Source organism: Trachypithecus francoisi, unplaced genomic scaffold, assembly GCF_009764315.1.
Source record: "Trachypithecus francoisi isolate TF-2019V2 unplaced genomic scaffold, Tfra_2.0 Lachesis_group17, whole genome shotgun sequence".
NCBI lineage: Eukaryota > Metazoa > Chordata > Mammalia > Primates > Cercopithecidae > Trachypithecus > Trachypithecus francoisi.
The window spans coordinates 42,729,245-42,744,832 of record NW_022681462.1 but is presented as its reverse complement, the minus strand read 5'-3'; the positions used below and the strand labels follow the sequence as shown (position 1 = coordinate 42,744,832).

Sequence of the window (15,588 nt, the reverse complement as noted above, 5' to 3'; positions counted from 1 at the left end):
TGGTTTATGATAAATATTTATCCACTACTTAGATTATCTTTACTGAGCTGCTGGCCCCTTCTGCCTGTTGGCCTTGCTGCCTCTGCCCAGCTTCTCTCTCCACTTGCACTGCCCATTCTCCTCTTGTACTTCCAAGAAATTCTCCTCTTCCTTTGGGGCTCAATGTGGGGATTCACCCTGGTGCCTTCCTGCCCTGGCTCCCCCACTTCCTCTCTGGCCAGGTTTTTTCTCTCTCTCATTTTATTTGCCTCTGTATTGTCCTTACTTTATTATCTTGTTTACTATTTTGTGCTGGCGACACAGCTATTACCACCAGACCTAGTGGGTACACAGACACATGCCTTGAAGTTGGGCCCCCACCTGATGCTGGTCAGCATCAAGGCCACTGGAGCCCCTTACCCTGAGAGGAGCAGGGGCTGTCAGGAACTGGTTCCTGGAGGGACATACAAGGTTGTGAATGTTGAAGGGGTCATCTTCTGGACACATGGGATGGCCACAAAAGGCAGTTACCTCCAGGTAACCCAGTCCTCCTATAGCTCTTGATTTAGACTATGGAGATTACAGTACCTAACTGGGTGGGGCCCTCCGCTTTGTGCACTTGTGATTGTGTGTATGTGTGTCGGTGTAGAGAAAGAGTGAGAGAGGAGAGAACTGTAATATATGGTCACTTCAGTTGTAACTTACTAGCCAATTTGGTCTTTAAAAATAATCTCCTTCACCCAAATGAGTTACTATATCTTCCTAAAGTATTTTTGCAATTTATGCTAAAACAGAATTACCCAACCCTGTAAGAAGGATTGTTTTCACTTAAAGGGTGACAGACTGAGAATTATGGGTAAGCATCAGTGAAAGGGTGTATTAGTTAGGGCTGCTGTGCAGAGTTCTAGAGACTGGGTGGCTCACACAACAGGAGTTTATTTTTCTTAGTTCTGGAGGCTGGAAGTCTGTGATCATGGTGCAGACTTAGCCTCCAGACCTGTAGATGCCGTCATCCCCTGTGTCTTCACGTGGTCTACCCCAGTGGGTTTCTGTGTCCCAATTGTCTAAGAACATCTTGGATTAGAGCCCACCCCACAGTGACCTCATTTTAACTTAATCACCTTACTGATGACCCTGTTTCCACTTACAGTCACAGTCTGAGGTCCAGGGGGTTAGAACTGCAACAGATGATTTGAGGGGACACAGTTTACAGTTCAGCCCATAAAGAGGAGGACACCCAGAAGTTTCAGGAGGGAGTGGAGCATCTTCCCTGTTTATATTTATTTTAATAGTTTTTTTTAAAAATGTTTTTAATCAGGAAAGACAGTGTGTCTTTTTTCTATTACCCAGTTTGGGAGTGGCAGAACTTAAATGCACTTGTGATACACAGATGTCTCTTCCACCTGATTAAGAACCACTTAGCAGACGCAGACTTATTGGACTCTAGGCGGGAGGCCAGCTCTGCGGACACAGTGGGTCTCAGGAAGACGGTCCAGGCGTGGCTGCTGATGCTCCTTTTATGGGTGTGTTTATTGTCTTAGCCCACATTAGATGCGAGGGACCACTCACACTGCAAGTGACAGCTCCTGGCTCAGTCATACTCGCCTTTAACTGGCAGCTCCCCAACAATACAGAGATTGTCATTTTTAGTCCTGACTTGCCCATTCCATTTTGGATATGCTACCCTGGCCAGAAGCCTCTGGGTGTGCCCTTACTTTGACCTTTCACCAGTGCATTCCGTCTTAGGGGACTTTCTCTAATCGCTTCAAACTCCCTCCTGACCCCTTACACCACCCCAAAACCAAAGGCCCTGGTTTAGGAGCTGAATTGTAGCAACCGCTCCTCACGTATCTAGATCGCAGGGAGATTTCACTGGAGCTGGCTGAAGCTGTTGGCACTTTGAGCAGCATTGAGCCATCAGTCTTAGTTCTGCGTCTTCGCCCTACTGCAGCTTTTGGCCACTTGCCCCAGTTTAGTGTCACCAGGCCCTGACCATAAGCCACAGTAATTTTTATGGCTGCAGGTATTAAGAGGGCAGCCAGTCTGCAGAGGTAGGGGCTGCCCATCCTCCAGCTGTCTTTTGCAGTACGGGCATACGCTTCAAGCCAACAGCAGCTCCAGCCAGCCGTGCCAGCTGTCAAATGCTTTCTGGGCTGGCACAGCTCTTTGAATCCGTGGTAATGGCTTCCTCTGTTGAATGTCGTCCAAAAGCAATTGCTTGTCAACTTAAAAGCGTGTGCCATGTTGTCATGCCCGCCGTCTGAGAGGGCAGGCATCCCCGCACCCTTGCAGACTGGGATGCTTTAGCATCTTCTCATGAGTCAGAGATTGGGTGTAACTTTTGCCAAAATTTCCTGCATTTTCCCCACCCTCTCCAGCATGTCTTTGAATACCCCATATCCTTTACATTTGAGATGAAAGCGGAACTCTAAAAACTTGGAAAGATTCTCTCGTGAGGTGACTTCTACTTAAGCTTGGTCACAGTCTCCTGCTGTCCTCCAAGAGTGGGCAGAAGATTTCTTCCCTTGGACGCTGCCAGTGCTAGAATATGAAACTTAGCAAGTGTCAGCAGTTGGAGTCTGCCCTTCACAAATTGGCCCAGCCCCCTCATTGGTGTCCTGTTGACTGTGGACACCCAGTCAGCCCCATTTTCTGGCCATACCGAACATGGCAATGACACCAGGTTGGCACAAAACTTCCCTGCCTGGATTGATTACTTAGCTCATCATAGCATACATTTTCTTCATTTTAGTAAGCTGTGGTTTTATTTTGAATAAGTCTCTGTCAACCTATTAATATTAGTCTACACTAAAATTAACCTTCCCCTAAATTATTCTCACACAGAGGCAGCAAAGTAATTTTGAAAGTTAAATCAAAACAAAGCAATCTTGTGTGTAAAACAGATAAAAATCACAGACTGTGGTTACAGAGTACCTCTACAGGAATCGCTTACATAAAGCTGATTTCCTCCAATCTTGTTATGGAAGGAAAAGGGGAAATGCCCTGGCCTTATCACAATCCCATTCTGTCAGACAAGCGAGGCAGAGCTTGTGTAAACAGTGGAGCTGCAGCTGCAGCTGGTTGTCTGTGGGGGCTTTTCGGGGTCTGAGGGGACAGTTGTCTCAGCCTGATTCATGGCCGGTGGTTCCCGCGACGGTGTGTTGGAGGCATCCCCCACTCAGTGAGAAGGGGATTTGTGGAGAGGCAGTCACGTAGCCCAGTCTCGTGTGGATTAGTCATTAAGAAATGTCCAGGGCAGATTTCAGACTTGAACAGCGAACCAGGTTGTAGCTCATGGCGTTGAGGTTGATGTGTTGTGTTGCCGCCGTCTTTGGCAACTTTGAATTTATACCTTGCACTTACCCACAAGATGGATTACAACCTGAAAGTGGGCGCTGTGGAAGACCTGAGGACCCTGAAAGCATTGAATAAGCTGGTGATTTCCTTTTGAACAGTTTCTCAGCTTGTAACAAACAGACTGGTCACTGGCACAGAGGCTTTTTTATGTTCTGGATTGCTCTTTCCTCCCCACACCGGGAGGGTAGGAGGATGGGGGTTGACATTGCCTGTGTCTGTGACCATGGGCACCCCTCTGGGTCACAGTGTTTATCGTAGCCAAGCAGCCAGAGGCACAGTGGTGCATCACTGCACGCCTTTACTTAGCTTCTTAGGGCAGATTACTCCAAATCACTGGTTTCTCAAATAAATTACAGCTGCCAGAAATTCACCCCTGAGGGAATCTGCAGCATATTTGAATGTCAATTAACTTGGGTGTTAAGATAGTTGCTTTACATCCTCTTTGAGTTTTTCAGACATTCTTTTGGGTGCTTTCTTTTTTTTTTTTTTTTTTTTTTTTCTATTTTAAGGAGTAAATCATTGGTATGCCTGCCCTTTATGTAGGGATGTCTTCCCCTTTGCAGGGAAATGAAAACAAGTTTTCTTCACAGTCTCAGGGAGGAATCGTGCTTTGTGATACAGTGCTCGTGAAGAGGTGCCTTTCATAGTGTTTAAGATGGGATTGGTTGTTCACTTAAATATGGGCTCCCTCCCCTCCCCACTCCCAAATTAGGGAGAAACTAAGAAGTTTTCCTTTTGTTGTTTCAGGTATTTTTGAATAATTACCAAGCAGCCGAAGACCACCCACAAATGGTTATCTTACGACTGTTGCGTTACATTGTCCGCCTGGTGTGGAGAATGCATTGACAGGTTCTTTGCGGAGCCAAGATACGTGCAGACATTTTGCTTGTTCAAACCAACAAGCCCCAGCACCGCGGTCTCCTGGTGCCATTATTATGCAGCCAGCGGTTCTCTCGTGGAGGGGCAGGTGATGTGTTCAGAAGACACCGAGCTGGATGGGAACTTGACCTTTCTGTTCATCACCACACAGCCGAATTTCTAATGGAAGTTTCTTGTGAATGTAAAGGAGGGAGCATTCTTTGCTTTTTAATGTACAAACCATGGTTTTTTGGAACAGGATTTTGTGTAAGAATGGTGTTTACATGCAGTGTGTTTTCCCCATCACCTTCTTTCATAAGGCTTTTCAAAAAGGAAATGGAAACTTTTTAATCAATTGTGAATAATTTTTGTATTAAAATTTTAAGAACCTATGGCCTATTCTCAGAGGATTATGTAAACCCTGCAGTGGAAACTGAGCCAGCTAACTTAAAAAGCTGCCTTAGTTTATTTTTAGAGATTACAGAATTTTTAAATAGGGAGAGGTGTGATATACTCACTCCCTTCCCTACTATTGCCTCTTTGACCTTTTAAAATTATTTTTATTAATACCAAAAGAGTTCTTTTGAAATGGAACTGATTAAAAGGGCAGAGGGTCTCTTGTCACCTGCATTGATATGCCAGTCCCATTTGTAAATATTTACGTACCTTTATAAATTCAGTTGCATCTGTGGCAAAATTTCAGACTATTTTTGCGTCTTTCCTCATCACTTTTTGTGATGTACCTCCAGTCTGGACTCAGATGCATAGATTTGGTCCAGTGTATTTTCATGATAAAGTGAAACTGAGTCAGAACAAGAGTTAATATCCGCCTGTACCTTGCACAGTTCGAGCGATCTGTTATTAACTGGGAAGCATTTGGTGTTGGTTTTCATTCCATTTTGATGAGCATGTTATTGGGAAGTATTCTGAAGAGGCAATAGCAGTAATAGCAACAGACCTAAGTGCTACGCCCCTTTGTGCTGCTGGCTTTTCTGGTTGCAGGCTTTCCCATGTTCACAGGATGCACTGTCAGCATCAGGTCCCAGAGGGCCACCGTGTCCAATACAGCAGAGTCCAGCTGCAGCATCCAGCTCACGCCTTCATGGGAATGGGCACAGGCCTGGGACAGGGCTTCTGATGGCCATTTGCTTGGCCTCCTGCATTTTAGTCCTCCTGCATTCAGTCTACTGGCCCCACTCCTTTAAATTCACTTTGAAACATAGGCTTCATCCCACTTCCACCAGCACCATGGAAGACTTCTGGGCAGAAGTCTGGTTTTTTCGTTCTTCCAGGACAGTTGGATATTGTCAGGCCACTCGTGCCCCCAGCCCTGTAGTGAGGATGCTCTTTCTCTGCCTGCTCCTTATGAGTGCAATGGAAGGAAACCACACACTGGTCAGTCATTTCAGAGGCAGCAGACACCCAGGGAGACACAGGAAAGAGTCAGGTTAGGGAGCAGTGAAATTGAGGAGGGAAGACAATTCTGTGAACTCTGTAACTCTTAAAATTTTTGAAAACTCCAATCATTAAACAGCTTTTAAAAGAAATAAGTAAATCTTCAAATGAGTCAGCAGTGCCAGCAACTAATGTTTTGCCTAATAGAAGAGCCAGCATGTTCACATAATTTAAATTAGGTGGAAAAATCTAAACACTTGTATCTTCATAATTTAAAATATATACACACACACACACACACACACACACATATATATATGTATGTATTGCATATTCACTTTTTCCTTTAGGTAGAGATGGTTTAATTCCAAATATTCTTTCTTTAAGTAATTTCGTTTCCCCAAGAATCTTCTTGGGACTTTGACTTATTTTTAAAGCTGTGTTGGAGCTCAACTTGTTCCCTAATGTGTCTCGAGCCCATTTGTAGGGTTACACAAAGCCCATGGTTATGAGCAGTGGTAGGATTGCAGCCGTAGGCCTGCTGGACACACACACACACCAAAGATGTATTTGGTTCTGGGCGCCCCCTCCCAGGATCCCTGTACTCATGTGCCAGTCTCCTGACTAGAGCACTTTACTCTGTTTCCTCAGCTTTGCAGCCCCTGGGAGCGCACACTGGGTGCAGCCCTGGGCCAGACACAGGGGGCCCTGTCCTGCGCTGCCCAGGGGCTGTGTTCAACACACGAGCACGTTTCCCTCTGGCCTGGTGGCCTCCAGGCTGGATGTGGAAACAGTTCCTGAGGAAATTAGAGAGTCTATGAATTGTAGGAGTATTAAAGAACAGGCTGTTAGCACCAGAACTTAAAGCGATGACTGGATGTCTCTGTACTGTATGTATCTGGTTATCAAGATTCCTCTGCAGAAAGTATGCCTCCCGTGGGTATACGTTTTTACCTTTTTTAAAAAACGTTTTTGTAGAAAAAATAATTAAATCCCCTTTTTGGAAACTTAATGCAGATTTTGTGCCTTGACACCTCTCCCCATGTGAGGTTTGTAAAAAGTGTCCTGTGACTTAACACAGAAACACAATAAATACACACAAAATAGCTTCGTGAGTGATTCTTCAGATGTCCTTCCCAGAAACCAGTTGATGAAGAATGTTGGGGGTGGGGGTTGTGGAGAAATCAAGTTTAAAATTCCTTCTGATTAAAAAAATATAGTGGAATACAGTTGTCTGCCGTTTCCCCTTCTTAATGTATATATTGTGAGTATTTATTAGATTAGTAGGTCATATTTTACTTATCAACTGAGCCAAATGTCTGTGTGCAATTGTGTTTCCTTTACCTTTCTTGTAAAATTTTGTACAGCATAAATGAGTAAACAAATCACTGTTTTTCTAAACTTTTTCGGAATCAAGGATTGTAAATATTGTAGATTCTTTTTCTGTGTGATGTGTCCTACTGTTTCGTAATGCTGTAACTTGTAGAAATATTGTATATTTATTTTCTGCTTATTTAATGTCTTAATTTCTGAAAAGTATTAACATCCCTGTCTCCCGCACCCCTGCCATTCCATGAAGTTACCTCCTGAGAGGTGTAGGGGGTGACTGGAGAGCTCATTGCAGACCACATGGTCCTCCAGGGCGGCTCTCCAGCTTTGGGTCCTGGTATTTCCAGTCAAGTGGGTTTCAATTCTTGGGCTTTGCCGCCCTTATGATGAAGTGTGTGTTTGATGCCAGTGAGAAACTCAGTCTGGCAGGCTACAAAATTCTACTCCAAGAAATACCCAGCAACCTTCTGTTTGTTCCAAAGCAACTAGCTTCTCAAGCAAGCAAATTTTGCTGACTCCAGGCTTTATCTTTAGGAAAACAAAAAAACCAAAGTATTATCAGCAGGTGGGAAAGATTTTTCTATTGAAAATGTATCCCTGACAACTCTGTGTTTAGAAAAAAAGTTAAAATGTGCCACTTCCGGAGGTGTGCATTGCAGTTGTTCAGGGCTAGGGCTGGGCAAGACCAGGGGACGGGTGGGAGAGGTGGCTCCTGCCTCAGGACCACCTCAGGCCACTAACCCCTTTTGGACAACTGTGAGTGGTTAGGTTTTCCCCCACCTGCTGTGCGACTTCCTGTGCTTGAGGCTGGACTAAATTGTCTTCAGGAGCTAATTTTAATTAACTATACAGCCCTCCCCACGCCCCACTCATTTGGTCACTGCATTTGGTCAGTCTGCTTCTTCAGGTCGATGCCCTCCTGATTCTCCATCTCCTTCAGGGGAGGTTGGGGCCCCACTGGGCTGGGTGTTAAGATGTGAAAGCTCGTGGAAGCTTTAAGGAGACTTCATGGTGGTTCCATGCAGGTGGTTCTGCCATCCCTGCTGATTTATCCTGGTTCCTGTGTGTGTCTACTCACACATGTGGAGGGCAGGGGGAACGTATCTACACATGACACTAAATCAGTTGGGGTCTACTTTAAACAGCATTGTGTGTAAGAAGCATCCTCAAGCTCCCAGCTAAGTAACTTGACTACTTTTATTTGGGGATTTCAGATTATAGAAGCGCTCTCATGTTTTATGTCCAGATTCTGTGACCACTAGTTACTGTATCAGAACTCTTCAGGTACCCACTTATAAATAGCACTGATCTGTTTGTATACTGATCCATCACTAACCTGTTTTCTAGGACCCAGCATATGTAGCATTTGTATTGCAGTTTCCCTGGCTTACTTGTGTTTTGCACTGATGAATTTTGACAGGGTAATTGCCACTTTACTTGTGCAATACTGCTGTAAATAACTGCAGATTTTTAAAGAATCTTTTATGTTAATTTTATAAAAATAAAACTTACAACTAGTTTTGGTGAGCTGTTTGATTTGTTTGCACAAAATGTCAGAGAAACAGCTGAAATTATATATGAACGTGTACACGCCCACACATCTGCTGTTACCAGTCGTAAAATGTAGCTGTGTGTAGCTCATAGATTTTTGCTTGAAGACGAATCTGTGCAGTACATTTAAAAGCAAACCAGTCTTTAAAGTTTTGATGTGGCTGGTGCGACTGCTAGCAAAGTATTCTGCCTGCACAGTCAGATATGACTCAGCACTTGGGTGGGGAATTGTGGGGGCAGGGAAGTGTACTAGGAGCCAACTCCTGATGAGTGATATGGCAGGTGCCCCACCATCTTACCCCATCCACCCAATAGTAGAAAGTGCTTGTCTGCAGCACCTGCTCGGAGTCAAAGGGGTCACCCAAACATGCCTAGACCCTGGGTGTGAAATGACCAGGAACCAGTAAGTTCCCAGCTCCTATCATGCGGGGTGGATGGGAATTGCCTTAGGAATGAGTGAAAGAAATTAAAGTCTGGTTTGGGGATACAGGTGATAAAATCCGAATAAGTAAGTACTCAATTTGGCACTTTTTCCTATAGTGCTGGGAAATTTCCCTATAGTGCTGGGGAAGTGAAAGACAGACTCAGCTTTGTTTTAGACTAATAATCTGTTAATACTTTCAATCAGGTGAGCAATACACGAATATGGTCTTGAATATTTATTTCAAATTGTATTTGTTTCACATCAAATTGTTCTGTCTTAATCCTACCTCCTCATTGAGGTAGGAGTTTGCATTTTTCCAGACCCTTAATCTGCTGTGTGTGTGTGTATGTGTGTGTGTGTGTGTATGTGTGTACTTACAAAGCAGTTTTGCTTTTCTGTAAGTGCCATAGCTCTGTATATGGTTCTGACTTAGCAATAGGTCACATATCTTTCCATAGTGACTCCACTTCATGCTAACTACTGCAGCAAGCGCGAGAGCACAGGCATAGAGTTTGCTCATGGGTATCCCGCTCTTGTTATCATGGGTACAGGGAGGTGGAAGATCAGCCTCAACAGACTCTGGAAGACACTGTCAAAGTGGCAGCTCCACTTCACACGGCCCCTGGCAGCATGCAAGAACACCCACCTACCCCCAGTGCTGTCAGACATGAGTGAGCTGGTGTCTGCCTGCTGGGTGAGGAGCAAGTGGTGCTCATTTGAATTTTTCTATCAGTGCAGTAGGATGATCTTTTCAAGCACTGGTGGCATTTGCCTTTGTTTCTGAAAGCTTTTGCTAATTTGGGGTTGAGTCTTTTTTCTATTGATGATTAGCTCTTTATACATTCTGGACAAAAAAATCTCTTGTATGTTGGAAATACTTTTCCTTCAATCTGTTGCCTTTCTTCCCCAACCTTTTATTATGAAAACTTTCAAACATTCAGAAAAGTCAAAAGACTTTTACAGAGAACACCCATGCACTCACTACCTAGCTTCTACCTTTACTTTTACTACCTTTGCATTATAATGTATTCATCTATCAATCCGGCTTATTTTTTGGTGCATCTCAAAGTAAGTTGTAGTCACCAGTACTCTTATCCCCAAATACTTCAGCATCACTTAGACTTCATTAATTTTTTTATAATTTTTTTCTCCAAAGATAAAATTTGCATAAAGTAAAACATACAAATCCTATGTGTGCATTTGCTAAATTTTGACCAAGGATGCAGCTGTCTCTCAAACCCTTGTCAAGATAAAGAATACTACCGTAACTTCCAGAAAGTTCTCTCCTTCCCAGGTAATCCCTCCTCTCCTGCCCCCATCGGTAACTTCTGTTCTGAGGTTCTTTTCCATCATAAATTAGTTTTACCTCTTCCTGAACTTCATATTAATGGAACCATACAGTATATGGTCTTTTGTGTTGTGTCTGGTTTCTTTTGCTCAGAATATGAGATCCACATTACAATGATCAGTAATTTCTTCCTTTTCATTACTGAGTCGTAGTTTATTGTGTGAACAAACCATGCTTTTGTCTATTGTCTTATTAATGAACACCTGAGTTCTTACCAGTTTGGGGCTATGATGAATAAATCTGCTGTGAATACTCTCATACAAAGCACATGAGTCTTTTCTGTGACATATGTTTTTAGTCTGCTGCATGTTTTTTAATTGCTTGTGGTGTACTTTATGTAGAAGTTGTCATCTTAGAAGTCAGATTTATCAATCTTGCTTAGGTTTCTGTATTTTGTGTCTTGTTTAAGACAACTTCTCTATGCCAAAGTTTTAAATATATTTTCTTATGTTTTATTCATATAACCAGTACAGTTTGGGCTTTTTTTTTTTTTTCACCTTAATCCACCTGGAATTTGTTTTTTTAGTGATCCACAGTATGAGTCTGACAATTTTTCTTTTTTTACTATTGCTTTTATATTTTATTGAATGCATTTTCTTTTTTCTCTATTTTTTAATATTTGCATGGTGAGAATGAATTCATTTAATTGATTTTAATTTTAAATATACAAATGCAAATTTTTTTTTGAGACGGAGTCTCGCTCTGTCGCCCAGGCTGGAATGCAGTGGCCGGATCTCAGCTCACTGCAAGCTCCGCCTCCCGGGTTCACGCCATTCTCCTGCCTCAGCCTCCCGAGTAGCTGGGACTACAGGCGCCGCCACCTCGCCCGGCTAGTTTTTTTGTATTTTTTAGTAGAGACAGGGTTTCACCGTGTTAGCCAGGATGGTCTCGATCTCCTGACCTCGTGATCCGCCCGTCTCGGCCTCCCAAAGTGCTGGGATTACAGGCTTGAGCCACCGCGCCCGGCCTTACAAATGCAAATTTTACATAGCAAAACGAAAGGAATTTTTAGTTCATTAGATTCTGTGTCATTGTATTGTACTGAATTTTCTCCTAATTTTGTAATTCTGAGGATGACCCACAACCCATCTTTTCTCAAACTCAAATACAGACATTACCCAAGACGCATTAATCAGAAACAATGACGTTTTTGTCTGGTTTGTATTTTCTTCTAGATGTCAAATTGACACGTAGGGATTAACATATCCACAAAACAAACTTTATCAAATGAGGCTGCCCATTTCTATGTTCTGTCCTAATACATTATTTACATTTTGCTTTATTGATTTTTATTTAGCATAATACTTTCGGTAGTGGTGGTGGCCTGTATGTACATGTATATACATACATGTGCTAAATGTACACATTTAATTACATATATGATTTATATTATATAATTATATAATTTATATAATTTAATAATTATTTATATAACAATTTATATTTTATAAATCTAATATAATTTATTATATACTATAATTTATAAAACTTATAATACATTTTTATATAATATAAATATTATTAATACTAATAAATATTTCAAATGCTTTAAAATATTTGAAATAACCTGCATTTAGAATTAGACTTAGATATCTAACCCTTATATAGGATTAGGCTTGGATATCCCAGGCATCCAAGTATAATCCCATATACAGGTTACATATTCAAATAGTTTGAAGCATTACTTTGATTTTTACAACTCTGGTTAACTCTTCCTTTCTATGAGAGGGTATGATGTAACCATTTTTACCCCACAGACAGCTAGCACTGTTGTCTTTTTGTCCACCAGCCTAAATTGATCCTTTGACAATATACCAAATTCTCATACATACAGTTCTGTATCTCAACTCTTGCCTTTTTCATTGATCCTTTTGTTTAATCTACATTATTTTAATTACGAGAGTTTTATCATCTGTTTTGAATTTCTTGTCTTTATTTTTCAAAATCATCGTGGCTGTCTTACACTGTTTTTATGTGCATCTTAGAATTAGTTGAAGCTTTTCAGAAAGTTCTTTGGAGGTCTCATTTAGGATTACAATGACTCTTGATTTAGGGAAGAATTGCCATTTTTCCAGAAGTTTTCCAAGATGTATAATATTTTTATCCATCGATTACGTTTGGTTTTGGATGCTTTTAGTACACTGGATTTTTCTTCCTACAAATCCTGCACATTTCCTATTTGCTTTTTCTGGGAAAGAAGGGAGGATGCCTTGCATCCAGCCCTTATCTCCACCACAGTTTCCCTTTGTGTGCCTGCCTCCCACTGCCCCTGGCACCTCTGAAACTTTCTCTGCCTGCCCAAGGTATCGCTGAGGGCAGGCCCGTGGCCTAATGCTTGGCTGATAAAACGCTCTTCCCAGCACTTTGACTCTGGAGCAAGCAAGGCAAGGAGGGGCCATTTGGAGGGCAGCGTCCTTGAAGCTGCAGGGCATGTTTGTGTTCTTGGCCACAGTAACCGGCCCCCCAGCCACCAGCACCCTGGGGTCCCTTCTCTGAGCTGCCTGCTGGACTATGCAATAGGCGCCCACCTTCCAGCATGTTCTCCTTGTGCTAAATTGGCCAGGGCTGGTTTCTGTCACTGGGAGCCAAAGCGGTGACTCATTCCTACCTGTCAGAAGGACCGAATACAAAGGTTGGATGAAGTCTCTTTAAGCAAGATGAATTAGAAGGTGTGGGGTGATGGGCTCATAGTGAAAATCTCCCCTGGCGAGACCAGAATGGGGCTCTTAGGAGATGGGAAACAGCGAAGCAAAAGGTGGTCTCTAATCTTTTGGGGTAAATTCTACCACTTGCTGTTTTTTGTTTTTTTTGTTTTATTTTTTCCTGGAAACTTATCTTTCCTGAGGCAACCCCTAAGTCCTTAGAAGACTGTATTACCAAAGAGAAGATATATTATAGAATGTTGAAGGCCTTTTTTTCTGGGCATGTGATAGAATGATTACATACATTACAGAGAAGGACCCAGGGAGGCATGATTATAATAACCACTCAGGCTCCATAAAGTAGATTTGGGAAGAGTTAGTCCTTACAATAACCCTTTAATCGCTAAACAAGATCAAACTTGGCCCACCACTCTTAAAAGACACCATCAAGATGTCATGTTTCATTGCAGATATCAGAGAGCTTATGCAACCCCATTAAAAATATATTTTAGGTGGTCATTTTTGTAAAATCTTAATCTGAGTATTAAGGTCCCACCATATACTAGACACACATGAGAATATCAAAATGCATAAAACCAGGGCATGGTAAACAGGCCACGTTCTTCAAGGTCTCACAATCAGTAAGCGAAAAGACCACAGTAAAATTCTCCAGTGCAGTTCCCAGGGAAAGAGCTATTTCAGGAGCTGAGAGAAGTGAGAGTGGTGGGCCTACGGCTCCACTTCCCCCTCATCTCATGGTCCCCTATAACGATGCCTATAATGACAGCTAACCTAGGTACTTGCTACGTGTGAAGCGCGATTCAAAGCATCTCATAATCCATTTTCATCTCAGAACAACAGCCCTTTGAGGCAGCTGCTATTACTATCCCAAGTGTCCAGACAGGAAAACCAAGTCACGAAGTGATTAAGCCACTTGCCCAAGGGCATCAGGCTCCTCAATGGCAGAGCGAGGATGTGAGGCCAGGCAGTGTGGCTCTGCCAAAGCATGGACGTCTGACCACTCACCTCCTGCCTCACAGGGCCCATCGGACCAGGAGCAGGAACAGGGGGCTGAGACCAGCCAGCCAGGGTCTGCCCCAGACAGGATGCCTGTCCTTCCACCTTGCCTCTGCGTAGCTGCCAGCACTCTGGGGACTCATGACTCCTTGACCTGGTCCAGATCCGCCATGAGAATGTGCACGCACAGGCCCAGGTCTCACTTGCATCTCCAGCCACCAGGGCATTTCAGCTTTGCCAGTGGCTCTTCTTGCTGTGGGGTCCTAGTCCTGCACGGACTCTTTTGACCTAACTGGAGGGCCTCCTGTGGACATGTGGGCTGTCCCAAGAGTCCTTGTTTTTGCCTGAGCCTGCTAATTGCCACGCAGACCCCTGACGGGTGTGGCCTCTGTGTGATGGAGGGTGTGGGCCCCCCTGCTGCCCACTGCCCCATCCTCACTCTGCCACTAGGGCGAAGCAGCTCCCCAGGACTTTGTTGGGATTTAAGGCCATTTTAATGGGGGCATCGCAGTGCTAGAGTGGTGGAGTAAAAGGGTCAGAAGCCCCCCCGGGAGTGGGCTCCCCAGCCAGGAGCCTAGAGTGAGGTTGGATGGGAAGGAGCTAGTCAGTATCCATCAGGAGCAGAACCCTCTCACACCCATTCATGTCTGGTTCTTGAAATCTTTTCTCTCCAGACCTGGAGCAGGGGATTGTTCTGAATCCAGAGTCTCCCGAGCCCTCAACGTCTTACCCCTACCTGCCAGGCACATACTGCCTGTGCCTCTATGCTGCGCCTGATCCCCAGCCCCAGCTGGGTGCACATGTTCCTGTTGCTTGTCTCAATCTGGTGCACACCTTCCCTAGGGCGCCAGTGGAGGGCAGGACTTGGGGTTCAGATCTTTGAGTTCCCCATGGACCCCACTTTGCAGTGAAACCTATAGAGAGCAGGCAGCACTGGACTCCCCGGGAACTCAGACAGGCCATCATCCCCAGGAGCTGCTGTTTGCTTTCGAAGAGCTGGAGCTCCTCTGATTTTCTTCTTTCCTTTATAAAAAACAGTATTGAGGTACAAGTACACACAGAGAAGCACATAGCTTGCACAGCCAACTTTACACATTTCTACAGCCAAGGATTGATTTGTCTCCCCAGTGAAGATGCAGAACCTTCCCAATTTTAAGTCAGAGCAGCTTGGTCCTGCCTGCCCAGGCTCACCCCTGACCTCCTGACTCCCCTCTGCTCTGTGGGCCTGAGCCTGGAGGCCCTTCGGGGACAGGCTGGGGATCCAGGCCTCTAACTTCATCATGGGTAGGTCCTCCACGGGCGCTCAGAGGTCCCTCAAGGCCCTTCTAACAGGAAAGGGAGCCATCTCCGCTCATGGAGTAGGTGCCAAGGAGTCTCTGACTCAGTCAGAAACTCTTCCCAGTGTTACTCGACCATGACCTTCAGGCCAATATGTGCCACTTATTTCTGCAAAGATGCCTGCTACAAAAATCCCTGACTGTAGAAGATCTGGTATATTTTCTTAAAAAGTAAATCAATTCTATTACTTTGAATTCTGGACCCTTGAAAGAGAAGAGTGGTGAATCAGTTTCCTCGGGCATTGGATGACATTTTGAAAGTCTTTCTGAGGGGGAAAAAATTGCTTTTTCTCTTCAATTAGTGCCTATAGAATCTCTTTCTCATTTAAGTGTTAGCGAAAGGGTTCTATT

General features: G+C 43.8%; 1 protein-coding gene across 11 annotated transcripts in view; it reads left to right on the top strand.

Moving 5' to 3' along the window:
- BCL2L11 (BCL2 like 11) overlaps positions 1–8,437 on the top strand; it is a 47,209-nt gene extending 38,772 nt beyond the window's left edge. For all 11 annotated transcript variants that reach the window (XR_004428257.1, XR_004428255.1, XM_033175476.1 and 8 more), the window contains one exon: positions 4,084–8,437. Coding sequence is in view for 9 of the 11 variants with exons in the window: in XM_033175476.1 (XP_033031367.1) it covers positions 4,084–4,182 (99 nt within the window). In the remaining 2 variants the exon portion in view is untranslated. The remainder of the gene's footprint in view (positions 1–4,083) is intronic.
- The last annotated feature ends 7,151 nt before the right edge of the window (positions 8,438–15,588 follow it).